Raw genomic sequence first — 14,649 nt, forward strand, 5'->3', positions numbered from 1 at the left:
CATTAACAATCAACTTGATAAGATGTAATACAGATTTTGTCATTAGAAACACGTTTATAATTACTTATTATCTTCAGGAAAGAAATTATTATCCGGACATTTGAATGTATGTCCGGGATAGACTTTAATTTTATTAAAATTCTAGTCTAGGTTACTTTTGCGGTAAAAGAGACTGTCGTATTCGTTATATGCGTTGTTCCCCAAATAACACTGATTTAAATATTTTGAAGGATTGAAAGAATGGATTTGCAGAAAAAGAAAGAAGGGAAGCGACAGTTTAAGGCTGAACAGTACAAAAAATTTAAAGGAAACAAAAAAGAAGGTATAGAAACATCAATAATTATTGTTAACATAACTGTTCACGAACTCATGGAACACATGAATGTGAGTTACTTGCTTAAAAAATAGCATTTTAGCATCTACTGTACGCTAGCCAAGGGTAACGATCAAGTCCCTTCCTCCCCACCTTTGGCGGATTAAGATAGAATTTTGGATCCACGAGGTAATGATTTCCATTGGTCGCAGTTGTAATTGGCTGCGTCCTATCAAAAAGCGCCTTTAACATGTTTAAGATGATCAGATCACGTGTAAACAGTCGAAAATGTAAACAAACAATTGCCACATGCTGATTGTGCAACAAGTCTTCACCCCCAAAACATACTACGATATTTAGTGACAATTTTAAAGTCCTTAACTAATAGCAATCCCTGGGTATGTTTCTTGCGCAAATGATGGAATGTCAACATATATTTTCGGTTCCTGCTTCATGAAATTTGTAAACACTAAGTGCAACCATTTTGACACCTCCACATTGAAGAGAGTTTAAACGCTGCTATTGGTCAAGAATGATGAAGTTGGAATGGGCTTGAATTTTATTTACCGGTAGATATTTAAGTATCATAATTTCTTCAGATCTTAAATGGAACACCCACATCCAACATACAGCCGCAAAAGCAAATAAATTTTTTATGTTTCATCAGAAGAAATCTTAAAGTCCAATCACAAAAAATTAAAGAACGAGCATTCCAAACACTTACAGGGACTAAACTTGGGAATTTCAAGCTGGGAGCCCAGACCAGATATTTCACAATTAGTTTCTATACAGTATGTTCAACTGAAATTTACCTGAAAGTTTAGGGGCCCAGCTCAAAATCTAGGAGCCATGGGCGACTGGGCTCCCTTTAAGTTTTGTCCCTGACTTATAAGACCCAAATTAGAATACTGTTGTACTGTATGGGACACATTATACAAATGAAAATATATATACGACCATTAGAAAAAGTAAAGAGATGAGCAGCAAGGTATGCATGTAACAGACATCACAACACCAGCAGTGTGTCTGAGATGCTAGACACCATGAATTGGCAAACATTACAAGAACGCTGACTAAGAACAAAGCTAATAATGTTCCACAAAATTATAAATGAAAATATTGCCATTCCATTTCAAAATTTATTACAGCAGAGTCAGTCTAATACAAGATCCACCAATAAAGACGCCTAATGACAAATTCAATGGAACAAAGACAGCTACAAATTTTCTTTCTTTTGTCAAACCATTAAAGACTGGAAAAAATTATCCTCCGACATAACTAAAAACACCACTACAGAAACCTTCAAGCATGTCAAGGGTGCACTCACTCACGATGTGCTCCTTGATACCTATCCATACCTGAAGTAAACAGGCAATCATGTTTTTATCTTAATAAAAAAAAGATAAAATAAAAAATTAAATATTAGAAAAATTAGATAAAAATGAAAAATCTAAAAACAAAGAAAAATTTTAAAAATTGATAATATAACAATATATATAACATGTATAACATAACAAAAATATTATTAGATGGAAAACTAAAAAATTTTTTAATCTACGTTTAATAATATTTAATAAATTATAAATTTGGAAACATTAACCAGGCATGCGCCGGAAAATAAACATCAGTAACTGGTTGATGGTTTTCTGAAACTGAAGAAGAAGAGATGGTGCAACATTGTTATCATGGTCAGATGGTTATCATAAATGTTGGCTTAATCGATATCTGCCAAGGGTGGAGAGGAGGGGACTGGATCGTAACCCTTGGCTAGCAAAGATGGCAGTTTATCAGAACATTCATAGTTATTTCTAATTTTTTATCGAACCTATAAAACTCTATTTGTAATCATGGTAATACAGTCAGGGGTAATACTTATGCAAATGAATTTTATTTACTAGTACAGGTAAATTATTTTAATGGTATAGTTATATCCCTTAGACATTCAGATTTTTTTTTTACTTATTCAAGTAAAAAGTCATACTTTCTTCTTTTCTTTAATTTCTCTTGACTACTTTACTCTAACAAAGTGCTGAATTGTCTGTCCTTTGCAGATGTCTTTACTAATCATATAAGTATAATTTCATGGACAATGAAAATCTCAAGTGTCTATACGTATATACTAGATCTGTTATCTTCAAAATACTGCTCATTTGCGTGCCTCCAGGGGGCAATTTCTGGAAGGCCTTGTGTAGTTACTTAACATAATTGTGCAATTGATTTCTTTGTTGAAAAAGTCAGATCTCGATGAAAGGTTGAACTCTAATTAAAAGTTAATAGCAAACCAGAGAAAAATTGTTTCAGGCATGATTTTACCTCACAAAACTTGAGAATTTTGGGGGTTGTAAAATAAAATTACTTATATAGGTAAATTTTGGGTGAAAATTAAGGGGAGATAACTCAAACCTTGAAAAGAAAGTATAAATCTTACAAATTTACTTATACAAGTGTAAAATTACTTACATCTTCAAGTAAATAAAAATGACTTGTTTATTAAAGTATTACCCCTGATTGTAATATGAGCATGCTGTACCTGATAAGCTCCATGTATTGTATTTTTGACCTACAAACATATTTCTCAGAATTTCCCTTTTATCTGGTTGAACGTCATGAACATAGACATGCCTGATATTATAGGGGTCATTAGTATACTTGTGCATAAAATAATTGTATCTGGAATATATTTCTATCTTAAAATTTTTTTTTATTTGAGTTCAGAAGATCAATGTCACCTTATGTTGACAAAAACAGACGTCTTGTGTTTCCGACCTATTAAATTAACGGGTTGAAAGGCAGAAATTCTGACTTTCAACCTGTTGAGAAATGACACATTGTACAAATCTAGAATTGGTTATGATTTGATGTCAATGTATAAACATGTAGCAAATGATTTAAAGTGCAAGAGGGAATCAAATGATGACTTAATAAAATAAATGTTAACATATACAACTATAAGATATGAAATAATATTCTGATATCTTTTCTCATGTTATTTGATCAGTTTAACACATTACAAATACCACTCTTATTACTGTAGACATGGTAGACATGGCAGTCCATGGCATGGAAGAAAAAAAACATGTTACAACGAAATCTTTGATGAGTCCAGTGGTCACATTGCAAATACACACATTAACCTATTTGCTTGACAGACTACCATCATGACCATTGTGTTAAAAGTCTCATTTTCTTGTTTTGAATTTATTGAACATATTTTGAAGTCTGTAAATACCCTTTTATCTAAAAATGTTCTGGCAACTGAAAAAAAATGATAATGTACTGAAATATTGCCAATTATTGTAATTGTGTTTGTGCCAATAAACACTGTTGACAAGCGGATGATGGTAACTGAAGTTACCACGATCCCAATATGGCTGAGGGGAATCCCCGTAAGATCTTTCCCTCTTAATTTCTTTGTTTTTAAATAAATGTGGCTAATATTACTCAACCGTCGTTTGGTTATTAACATTTGCAAAGAGTCTGTAAAATATTAATCTTAAACAGTTGTCCGTTACTTAGAAAATAGAGAGTGAAAAAGTTACATTGATGATGGTAACTGTTCATGTCATTTTTGAAAGATCGTGGTAACTGATTTCTGGGATGGTGGTAACTTGCCATAAGGTTGTATAAAACGACAAACTAAGTACAGTTTAAGCAGTGATATATGGGCCCCTCACCCTTAAATTAATTTACATTACATGTACATATTTCGTCCTATATTATGACCCATAGTTGAGTACTACGTATCGGTATCAGGGGCGGATCCAGACACTATGAAAAAAGAGGGGTGTGCTAGCCAGGGTTTCTCAAAAAAAGGGGGGTGGTAGTACCTTATTTAACATTTTTTGTCAATTTGTCACATGAAAAAGACAAATTTTCCAATAAAAAGGGGGGGTGTCAATCCCCGGCACCCCCTTTTTGGATCCGCCACTGAGTATCGTTCTGGATCTTTATATATAACCAACTTCATAATATATATCCACCATTGATATTTTTGTATTCTATCGAAAAGACAATACTATGGAAGTCACCAACGAAAGTGAAAGAAGCTTGATTGTGGTAATTTTTTTTTATATTGTACACTGCGTCTACACTCATCTTAAAATTATTTATTTGCACCATTAAAGTCCTTAAAATTGATAATTGCTTTTAATATATTCATTACAGAACATCTAGAATTTCTGTTTTACCTATGTAAAACATAAAATGTGTAAACGATTCCTTCTATTCACTATATGCTTTGATAAATGTGGATGTGTGGGGATATGATTTTGAGATATCAATAGGGAAAACAATACCTTTCCGGCAATGAACTTAGAAAATGAAAAATATGGAATGATTGGGGGCTTACATTTTGTTTCAGGAATTTGCGAATTTAACTGACATATATACCTAACAGTTGTAATTGATATGATGCGATTTAAAGGATGTGTGTCCGACAAGTTTGAATGGTATGAAATGTTTTCCAGAGATTCCTCTCTGGTTTCACTTTAAAGCTGAACACAATTATATGTTTATTTCCTGTTTCTGTTTCCCAAACCTACTATATTGAGGAGGGGAGGAGAGGGTCTGATCCCGAAATCCAAAGCTTAAAAGCTTGAAATCCAGAGGCCCCGAATTTAAAGAAATTTTAATCCCGACATCCTGAAATTTGAAATAGGAATTCCCGTATCCCAAAGGAACAATTCTGAAATTCCGAGCTTAAAACCGCCTAATCTCGGAGTCCTGAAAAAAGTCCCCACCCCATATTGTGATGCCCTAAGAAGGCATTCTCTTATGCCTAGCATTTCTTGAAATATGTTTTATCTTTTGATTTTGCCTTCATTTCCTCAAAGTAAAATGTTTTTTTTTATAAAACTCCTATATCTATCTATTCATTTTTGACAAGAAACAGGAATTGCATATAGATCTGTTTAAGGCTTACCCTTTTGAATTTTCATTTTAATTATTTGATTCTTTGTTGAAACATATATAGTTTTTTAGTTGGTATTACTGTAACACTGTTTGTGAAATTGTTGCATTAAAGACAGTTTCATTTTACAAAACATTTTAATTTGTTTCCCCGACACATTTTTGTCTCTTGCGCTAGTATTGGTCTTTACTCCAATACAGTGGTTTCAGTTAAGATGGGTTATTGTGTTTCATTTCATGTAAAGTGATGTTAAACACTGTATATTTGAAAAGAAACCATGTGTAATATAAAAGTTACCATCATCTCCTAACTATTTTGATCGACAGTTACCACCATCCCATCTTGGAGTTACCATCATCATCGCATTTTTATTGTGTTCAATTTTCTCAGTAACGGACAGCTGTTTAAGGTTAATATTTTACAGACTCATTGCAAATGTTAATAACCAAACGACGGCTGAGTAATGTTAGCCACATTGATGTAAAAACAAAGAAATTAAGAGGTAAAGATCTTACGGGGATTCCCCTCCACCATATTGGGATCGTGGTAACTTCAGTTACCATCATCCGCTTGTCAACAGTGAATAAAGTATTTGTCGTTTTGATTGGAAGGCCGCTAACCTATTTATACTTACGCCATCAAGTATTTAACACTTTAAAAAATAACATTGAGAGGTATTGGGAAATTTTTTAATTACAGACCAAAAATTATGAGATCAATAGTCAAAGGTTGTATCTATCATCATGATCATATATTTAACAAATATCAAGAAAAAAAGGTGATTTGAAAAAATAGAATTTTAGGAATTCTTTTCTGCAAATATTATAAGTCAAACAGACAATAATTAGTATTACATACACATGATACATGATAATTGGAGACCACTTATTATGTTCTGTGTGGTAGGGATGAGTCGCTTTTAAAAACAGAAAACAATTTAAGGCTTCATAATCATTTTACATTTTGTATATATGGTTAGATTTAGATTTAGATTTTAAAATCAAATAAATTTACATGAATTTATATTTGATAAGGTATCATAATTGTATGAAACTAATCAGATGTCACTTTGTTTTAATTTTAAAGATGCTGTCACATGGGTTAGTTTTAACATATTTTGTTGTTAAAAATGACAAATGGATCAGACACAAGTTTTACAACTTAGTAACATCTTCTCCAAAAATTTATTGAACACATGGGGTTAATCATGATGATGATTCCCTTTATAGTTAATGATAAGATGCAAGACAAAATATATGCATAACATTAAAATTTCAGATGTATTTTTTAGGACAGGGTTTTGCCGATAAAAGAAAAAAGAAAGTACAATATGAATATCTGAAGATGCTGAGAAAAGAAAAGAAGAAAAGAGAAAAGACGACCTTACCACACACAAGTTTTGAGGACACAGATATGACAGAGGAAAAGATGGGAATAGAAAAGTAAGGATCACAAAAGAAATGCTAGTCAGGGGCATTACTTCAACAAGTTCATGAAGTTCTTTTCTTAACTATCCATACAAATATTTTTGTGGAAGAACCACATAAGCTGCATGTAAAATACTGTAACTGGACTCAGTTAAAACGTAGCAAAATTTAAATGTTGGCATCTTTTCACAGAAATTTCAAAAGACAAAGTTTCAAATGTTGCATTTGTCAAAAAAATTTCAAAGATTTGTCATTGTCTTTTACTTTTAAAGATATCATATCAATTCAAAACTTATCTTGTCTTGTTTTTATATCTCTGAATTTTGACAAATTACATTGAAAACTTCTTCATGTCTGGGATTATGGGTTGAAAGATTTGCAATCATGTCTTTTTTTCTTTTTTTTGTTTTGGTTGACAAATCTTTCAAGTTTATAGATATAGGAAGATGTGGTATGAGTGCCAATGAGACAACTCTCCATCCAAGTTACAATTTATAAAAGTAAACCATTAAAGGTACGGCATTCAACACGGAGCATTGGCTCACTCCGAACAGCAAGCTATAAAGGGACCCAAAAAATTACTAGTGTAAAACCATTCAAACGGAAAAACCAACGGTCTGTATGTTTAAATTAAAATTTATGGTTTACCTTTACCCACTAAATCCACAAAAATTGGTATCCAACGAATAATAATGAATTCACAGTTTATTGTTTACCAACTTATTTTGATGGATACTTTTTTTCACATATTTCCCCTTCTTGCTGACTTTGCAATATTCGCAATATTTTTCTACTGGCATAAACAAATTGCTCACTTTGACATGTACATGTATGATAAGTTAGTTTATAGTACATGTTGTACTAAATCCATTTGTATACAATAAAAAAAAGGCGTGACTTAAAAGATCATTCCACATGAAAAATACATGAATCATGTACCTTACATTCAAGTCTGAATATTGTGAGATAATCTTGACACAAAATCATGATTGATTGACTGGTGTTTAACACCACTTTCAGCACTATTGGCTTTTTATTGGTGGTCAGTTTACATTGGTGCAGGAAGCCATAGTACCCAGAGAGAACGATGATTTTAGGCTGGAAATTTGACAATTCTAGTCAATTAAGATTGGAGTTGAATGCATCAAGAAAATGTGAGATTAAACACTAACTGAGTTAATTTATCCTTAAACTGATGAATTTTTGTGATAATAAAAACACTATTTACAAAATGAAAATATTAAATAAAAAGGGAGGTAGAGAATACCAATGAGACAGCAACCTAATGACAAAAAAAATCTCAAAAAGGTAAACAAACATTCTTCAACCATGAATTCAAATATTGTTCAACAATAGACAGTTACAAATGTATCTATACAATAAGTCAAGCTCTAAATCATCTCATCTTAATAAAGTTTCAATGATCTGTCATCAACACCTTGTGGTCATAAAATTTAAGACCAATTATTGTAGTCAGACTCAGAATTCAACCACACATTTTGTTCTCTGAGTACTAAATAAAGTTTTATGACTGAGATCACTTATTCTCCAATAACATATAAAGTAAACATATGATTGATTAATTGTTGCTTATCTTTTCATTACCACATGACATACTGTGGATTCATTTATTTTTTGAGGGTTCCAATTTCGTGGATTAAAGAAAAATTGTGTTTTTAGTGATATTTGATTTCGTTGTTTTACAACAGTCTACATACAAGCCTATAGAAAATTTGTACTTTGTTGAACATTTAAGGTGGTACCTAACACTACAGGGAGATAACTCTGTAAAAATCAGCTAAACGTTTTAATTACGTTGTATTGTTAAGGAAATATTAAGCTTCTTAATGATCAAAATTAGTGTTTGTCAAACTGCTATATAACCAACGAAATTTTTCTGATAAAGTGGTTGGTTCAAATTTTTTGAAATTTTTATATTTTTGTCAAAGGGTCAAAGTAAACATTTTGTCAAAATTTTATGAAAATTAAAGGAGCCAAATTAATATTAGTCAAGGTGTTGGGTACCACCTTGAATTAGTGGTTCACCTGTATCCATGACAATTGGTTTCCAAGAATAATAATGAATCCACAGTAAGACAACCACTGATGAGGTTCCTGATTGTTTGAGACAAGCACATGTGGCAGTGTATGTTTGATATATACATTGGTGTGTCAATTTTCATCTTTTTATATTGGAGGTATCAGCAATCATGCTAACATGTGAGCTGTGTTGGAAAGAAATCAACCTGATGCAAATGAATATCAATACATCTGTTATCCTATTTCGGGTTAAAAAAATCTCTATGCAAAGGAGTAGGTCCGGTAAGGGCCGATTTGGCCTCAAATTTCAGGTTCATATGACGAAGGATTTTGGACACTTTTTGAACACTAAAGTGTCTATTTCAATTGATTCTATTATTTATGTGAAAGATTTTAACTGATTTAGTCATTAAAAACGCTCCAATTCAAGCTTAAATATGAAAAATATATCAAATATGCCAAAAATGTCACTTTTCAGATGGTTTTTGTCAAAAATGAAAGTGGCCGCATCCGTGTTCATCCTCAACCTTTATATATGTTATGTATTATCATCAAATACAACTTAAATTTCAATATTAAGAATGAACAAAAATGCGGCCACTTTCATTTTAGACGGAAACCGTCTAAAATTTAACTAAAATGCTAAAATTGTGAAGATTTCAGTAATTTAGTCTGACTAAAGGATGCTAGTACCCGATATATGTGCATTGTATTGTCAAAAACAGCTCATATTTATGTAGCAGAAGCATTCTTCTTACCAATAAATAACTTAAAGTTTACATTTTAACAATTTTGTAAAACTGCTATATTTTTGGGCCAAAAAGGGGTCTTACTGGACCTACTCCTTTGTAACTGTTTGAAAATTGGGTTGCTATAAGAACCCTACAAATAGTCAATGGTAGAACTCTATAGGGTTATAAGAGAAAAATAAAATACATTTGTTATTGTGGACTAAAAAATCCAAAAACTGTGAAAACATATGTATGTTACATGTTTCAAAGGGGCAATATACATCCTTTGTTTTGTTAAAATGTTCTATTGATATTATTATTGTCTTTATGTATACTAAACTATAGAAAGATATAACAGTTCATAGTTTGCCAATCATGCATAGTACACCTAGGTTATTACAGAAAAAAACATGCCTGTAATAACTAAAGGGTGTTATTACAGCTTCTCTACATCACTTCAAAGCCTTTGTTCAGACATATATCATGCTTAATCACAATGTATTTTAATTTATTGTAAGAAATAATGATCAGAGCATGTAATGAGGTTCTGCACAAGCTTCCAAGTAATTCCCAACTGTCTCATATAATAAGTTACACGCCTGTAATAAGTAAGCCTTGTTATTACAGCTAAGTTATCCCTTAAGCTTAAAAGCCTTGTCTCATTGATTTACAATGGTTGATAAAAAATGTATTAATTTAATTGGAAAATTAGTTATCAAGGCTATGTATTAAGTTACTGCGCAAAGTTTCAAGAATTCCCAAGTGCACACTAATACATTGTATATAAAAATTAAAATATTTATGATTAATATTTAACAAATAACAAACATATGTTACTACAGATTAAGAAAATTAAAGGAATAAAGAGTAGACAACTCATGAAAGTATCTGTAATAACACATGTATGATATTTTCTCTGATCACCCTATAGACTTATACCCTTGACTGACAAAACAAGAAGTTCATCATTTATTTCTTATTTGAATGTTCCAAAATCAATCAAAGTCTTATACATGTACATATTCATAGGTACACTTGCATAAGGTCGATTTCTATCCGATGTAGCTCATATGATAGCAATAGATACATTTATAAACTACATGTACATTTTGATCCTTTCTATTGCATTAATTAGGTTACTGTGGATACATTATTATTCGTGGGATACTAATTTTCGTGGGTAGAGGTGAAGCTCGAATTCAGATGTTCAACGAAATTCAGTTTGTTATGTATGCAGAATATACACCTTATAGTTATTTGTCCGCCATTACCAGTCAGGGGACTTATTGAAATAAGTGATTTTTAAATCACTTATTTAAGTAGCAAATTCGAAGTTTTGTCACAAATTGTGATTTTGTAGTTTTACCAAAATTTTAAACACATAGGTTTAGATAATATCTTTTCATTAGTAAAATTGAAAAAAATGAACTTTTTGCTTCTTTTAAGCAAGGTTTATGCCTTTGATGCAATCATTTACCTGCAAATTCTATTTTAGTTGAAAAAATGCTATACAAATGGCTTTACATAATGAACTGATACTTTCTAAACAGATTTTTCCCAGCAGTGGGAGTATTTTTCCTGTAAAATTCAAGGTTTCATCTTATAGATTATGTAATAAAATTCTACTGTTCGCGATCAAAATTTCACTGTTAGGGGGTGTTGAAATTAGTGGGGGTTATTAAAATAATGATACTTAAAGAAGTGATTTTTTGGAAGGAAATTGAGGTATGATACTTAAACAAGTGATTTTTATGTCATTATCCTAGATTTAGTACAAGGTCATCACCTGACATGACCCGGTCATCCTATCAACACAGATGTTGGTTCTGATAATTTTAGCAACATAATTAGTCCCTGGATCATTAGTATTCTATATTTAAAGCTACTATAAATTTGAATCACTTAGTCTAGTGATTAATTTGTTCTACTTAAATAGGTGATTATTAAAGAAAGACAACTCTTACTTCCAACCTTTATGGACATAATGTTACTTGAATCAGTGATTTAGAAAATCACTCATTTAAGTAAGTCCCCTGACTGATTACTGGACATCACAAAAGTTCCCGTAAAATTTTGACGTCATAATAGAAAATATCTGACGCCACAATGGAAAAGTGATTGTTGTATGACATCAAAAGTTCAAGCGGGACAGATTTTCTCTTCAAGCGGGAATAGCGATAAGGTGTATTGAAAATTTCCAAATATCTACAAAAATACAGATTTTACTAGATTCACGAAAATTGGTACCCATGAAAATAAATTAATCCACAGTACTGTAGTTGACAAGGTTATTTTCAATTTTACAAACTATTATGTTTATGACATATTTTCAGAAAAATAGAGGATAGTAGCTCAAACACTTACAGCAAGTCACAGAAACAGTTCAATAAGAAAAAAATGGAAAAAGAAAAGAAGAAAAAAGTAAGATTAATATTTTGATCGAACACTGTTTTTATTTATATTTAAACAGAAAACCTAGTTATAAAAGGAACAGCAGACAGATACATGTAATTCATGGATGAAGAAAGTAACTACAAGTAAAATGTCTATTTTGGATTTAAATAGTCACTTTAAGGTGTACATGACGTCTTTCTAATGTTATAGAAATAAGAAAATGTAGTATAATGCCAACTAGACAACTCTCCATCAGAGACCAAATGTCATAGAAGTTAACAACTATAGGTCATCATACGGCCTTCAACAATGAGCAAAACCCATTCTGCATAGTCAGCTATAAAAGGCCCCGAAATGACAAATGTAAAACAATTCAAACGAGAAAACTAACGGCCTGATTTATGAAAAAACAATGAACGAAATACAAATATGATTTACAGCAACAAACAAACATCCACTGAATTACAGGCTCCTGACATACTATTGATTCTTTATTATTCGTTGGATACCAATATTCCTGCCTTTCGTGGTCAAAGGGGAACCACAAAGTTAAATGTTTAACGAATTACTAATTTTTTATAGGAATGTATGCAGACTTATGCAAAACCACGAAATTAAATATCCACGAAAATGCAAGTTTTCCTCAATCCATGAAAATTAGTACCCACAAAAATAAATGAATCCACAGTAGCTTATTTTCATGATTTTTTTATTGATTGTTAAGGTTACGTTTGTCAACATTTAAGATTTTGCAAGTAGGTCAGGTTCTCAGCAACTATGAAAAAGGCCAGGTCAGGTTCTCAGTAACTGTATGAAAAAGGCCAATTAAATATATTTTATTCAAAGACTAATTGTCATAATTAAGAGTGGAGTAAGAGGAAAGACTAGCCGGCTCAGAGTCGGAATAATGTGTCTGAGTTGGGTGACATATTTTCCTGTGGAATGATAACTTTGTTTACTATGTTGTGTTTTGTGTAGTATTGTTTGTCTTTTGGTCTTTTTCTTTTTTAGCCATGGCGTTGTCAGTTTATTTTCAATTTATGAGTTTGAATGTCCCTTTGGTATCTTTTGCCTCTCTTTTTGAAATAGAACATTACAAATCATGCTCAGCATGTCAATAAAGTACAAAGCAAGGGTTGTATGACATGAACATGTTTTGATATGCATGTAATATCTGCCACTGGACATTTAACATTAATCCATCCATGAAAAATATCCTTGTTTTCATTAAATTAATCCTGAATATGTTCTTCTGTTACAAGAAGAACTTTGCCTCACCCACGATATAAGAGGGGCGTTGTGTTATCTGCATCAATCTGTTATCCATTTTTATGTCTGTCTATCGGTCTGTTATTCATATTGTCTGGCCGTCCCACATCAGGTAAAAGTTTTTTTTTTGAAAGGAGGTTTTTTGTGAAATTATGATCACATCAACTTGAAACTTAATACTGATGTGTGCTTTTATAATTGTTTGCCAAATTATTGTTTTGACTCCTTTTTTTTTGGGACCCTCAAGGTTTGCTGAAAAAGGAAAATGATAGTGCATGCTGGGCATGGTGTCCTATTGACAATATTCTTGTTCATGCATGCAATAAATAGTATTATAAATAGTGATAAATCAGGGATCACAACAGGCTATTTTAGAGCGGTGCTCCTCAACCCCCCTCCCCTAGAATTTTGAGCACAACCCTTGGATTTTCATCTCCACTCTTGGTAGTCTCAGCATCAATCTAACATTTTGAATGATTGAATTAATGAATGATTTTATTTTCATAAACTAGTACATAGCTACAGAGAAAATAACAGTTCATAAATAATACACATATTTTGAGATCACTCAGTCTGGAAAACAATTCTTAATCAGTAAAATTTTGAAAGGCAATTATTGTCATTAAATTCATATACATACAATTTTGTACACAAGTATTTATGAGTACTGCAAAATGTTTAAAATTATGATGTTTGTAAAAATTTGAAATTAACAAGCTCCACCCTTGATAATTTTTCTGTGGTGACCCTTGTAAAATCTATCAGTGAAAAAATATTATATTTATTTTACTTTTAACTTTTCAGGAAGTTTTAAAGCAGAAAAGAGAAATTGAATCTGCGTTAACCAACTATAAAGATAAGAAATCTAAACAGTACAAAAAGTTGTGTAAAAAGACTTACAAAGGACAGCCTGTGATGAAGAATCGGATAGAAATACTTCTACATAAAATTCAGTCTGGAATTGATCAGACATAATAAAAATATATAATAATTCTGTATTATTACCTCAATTAGATTAAAATCAAACCTATCCCTTTGACCCAGTTAGATTTGATTGTCACACCGTGTAAGATCTGAAAACATCCCTTTGTATGTGGTATGAATGCCAATGAGACAACTATCCACCAAAATTCAAATGAAATGGATGTAAGCAAATATAGGCAATCGTACATCCTCAGTTTGATTCGACTTACGAGTTTGAATGTGATTTTGGTATATTCTGCCTCCCATTTAGATGCCTATTTTCTTCAGATGTAATTTGGTTGTTAGCTAATTAAAAGACAAATTACATTTTTGGTTTCAGCAGCTACTACAAACATTTTATTGCTCTGAATGTGTGCATGTAGTCGACAAAATAAAGTGTGTACTACTAAAGATTTAATTAATAGAATTGTTGCAAGCTTTTATTACCTTTATAAATGCAGGTGCCAATGCAATATGTTGAGCATAAAAAAAAGTTGTGGATAAATATAACTTATAGTATATATATAGTATCTACTATCAAATGTGTATCATAAATTTCTCCAATTATAAAAAAAAGCATTTCAAAATAACAAAAAAAAAAAA

At 31.5% G+C, this 14,649-nt stretch overlaps 1 protein-coding gene across 1 annotated transcript; it reads left to right on the top strand.

Annotated features, from left to right (window-relative positions):
- Nucleotides 1-150: 150 nt before the first annotated feature.
- Nucleotides 151-14,074, top strand: LOC127704865 (thyroid transcription factor 1-associated protein 26-like). Its single transcript, XM_052209093.1, has 4 exons — nt 151-322; nt 6,514-6,664; nt 11,754-11,841; nt 13,888-14,074. The coding sequence occupies exons 1-4, from the start codon at nt 241-243 to the stop codon at nt 14,056-14,058; spliced, it is 492 nt and encodes a 163-aa protein (XP_052065053.1). The 5' UTR covers nt 151-240; the 3' UTR covers nt 14,059-14,074.
- Nucleotides 14,075-14,649: the final 575 nt, after the last annotated feature.

Source organism: Mytilus californianus, unplaced genomic scaffold (assembly GCF_021869535.1).
Source record: "Mytilus californianus isolate M0D057914Y unplaced genomic scaffold, xbMytCali1.0.p SCAF_6, whole genome shotgun sequence".
Classification (NCBI taxonomy): Eukaryota; Metazoa; Mollusca; class Bivalvia; order Mytilida; family Mytilidae; genus Mytilus; species Mytilus californianus.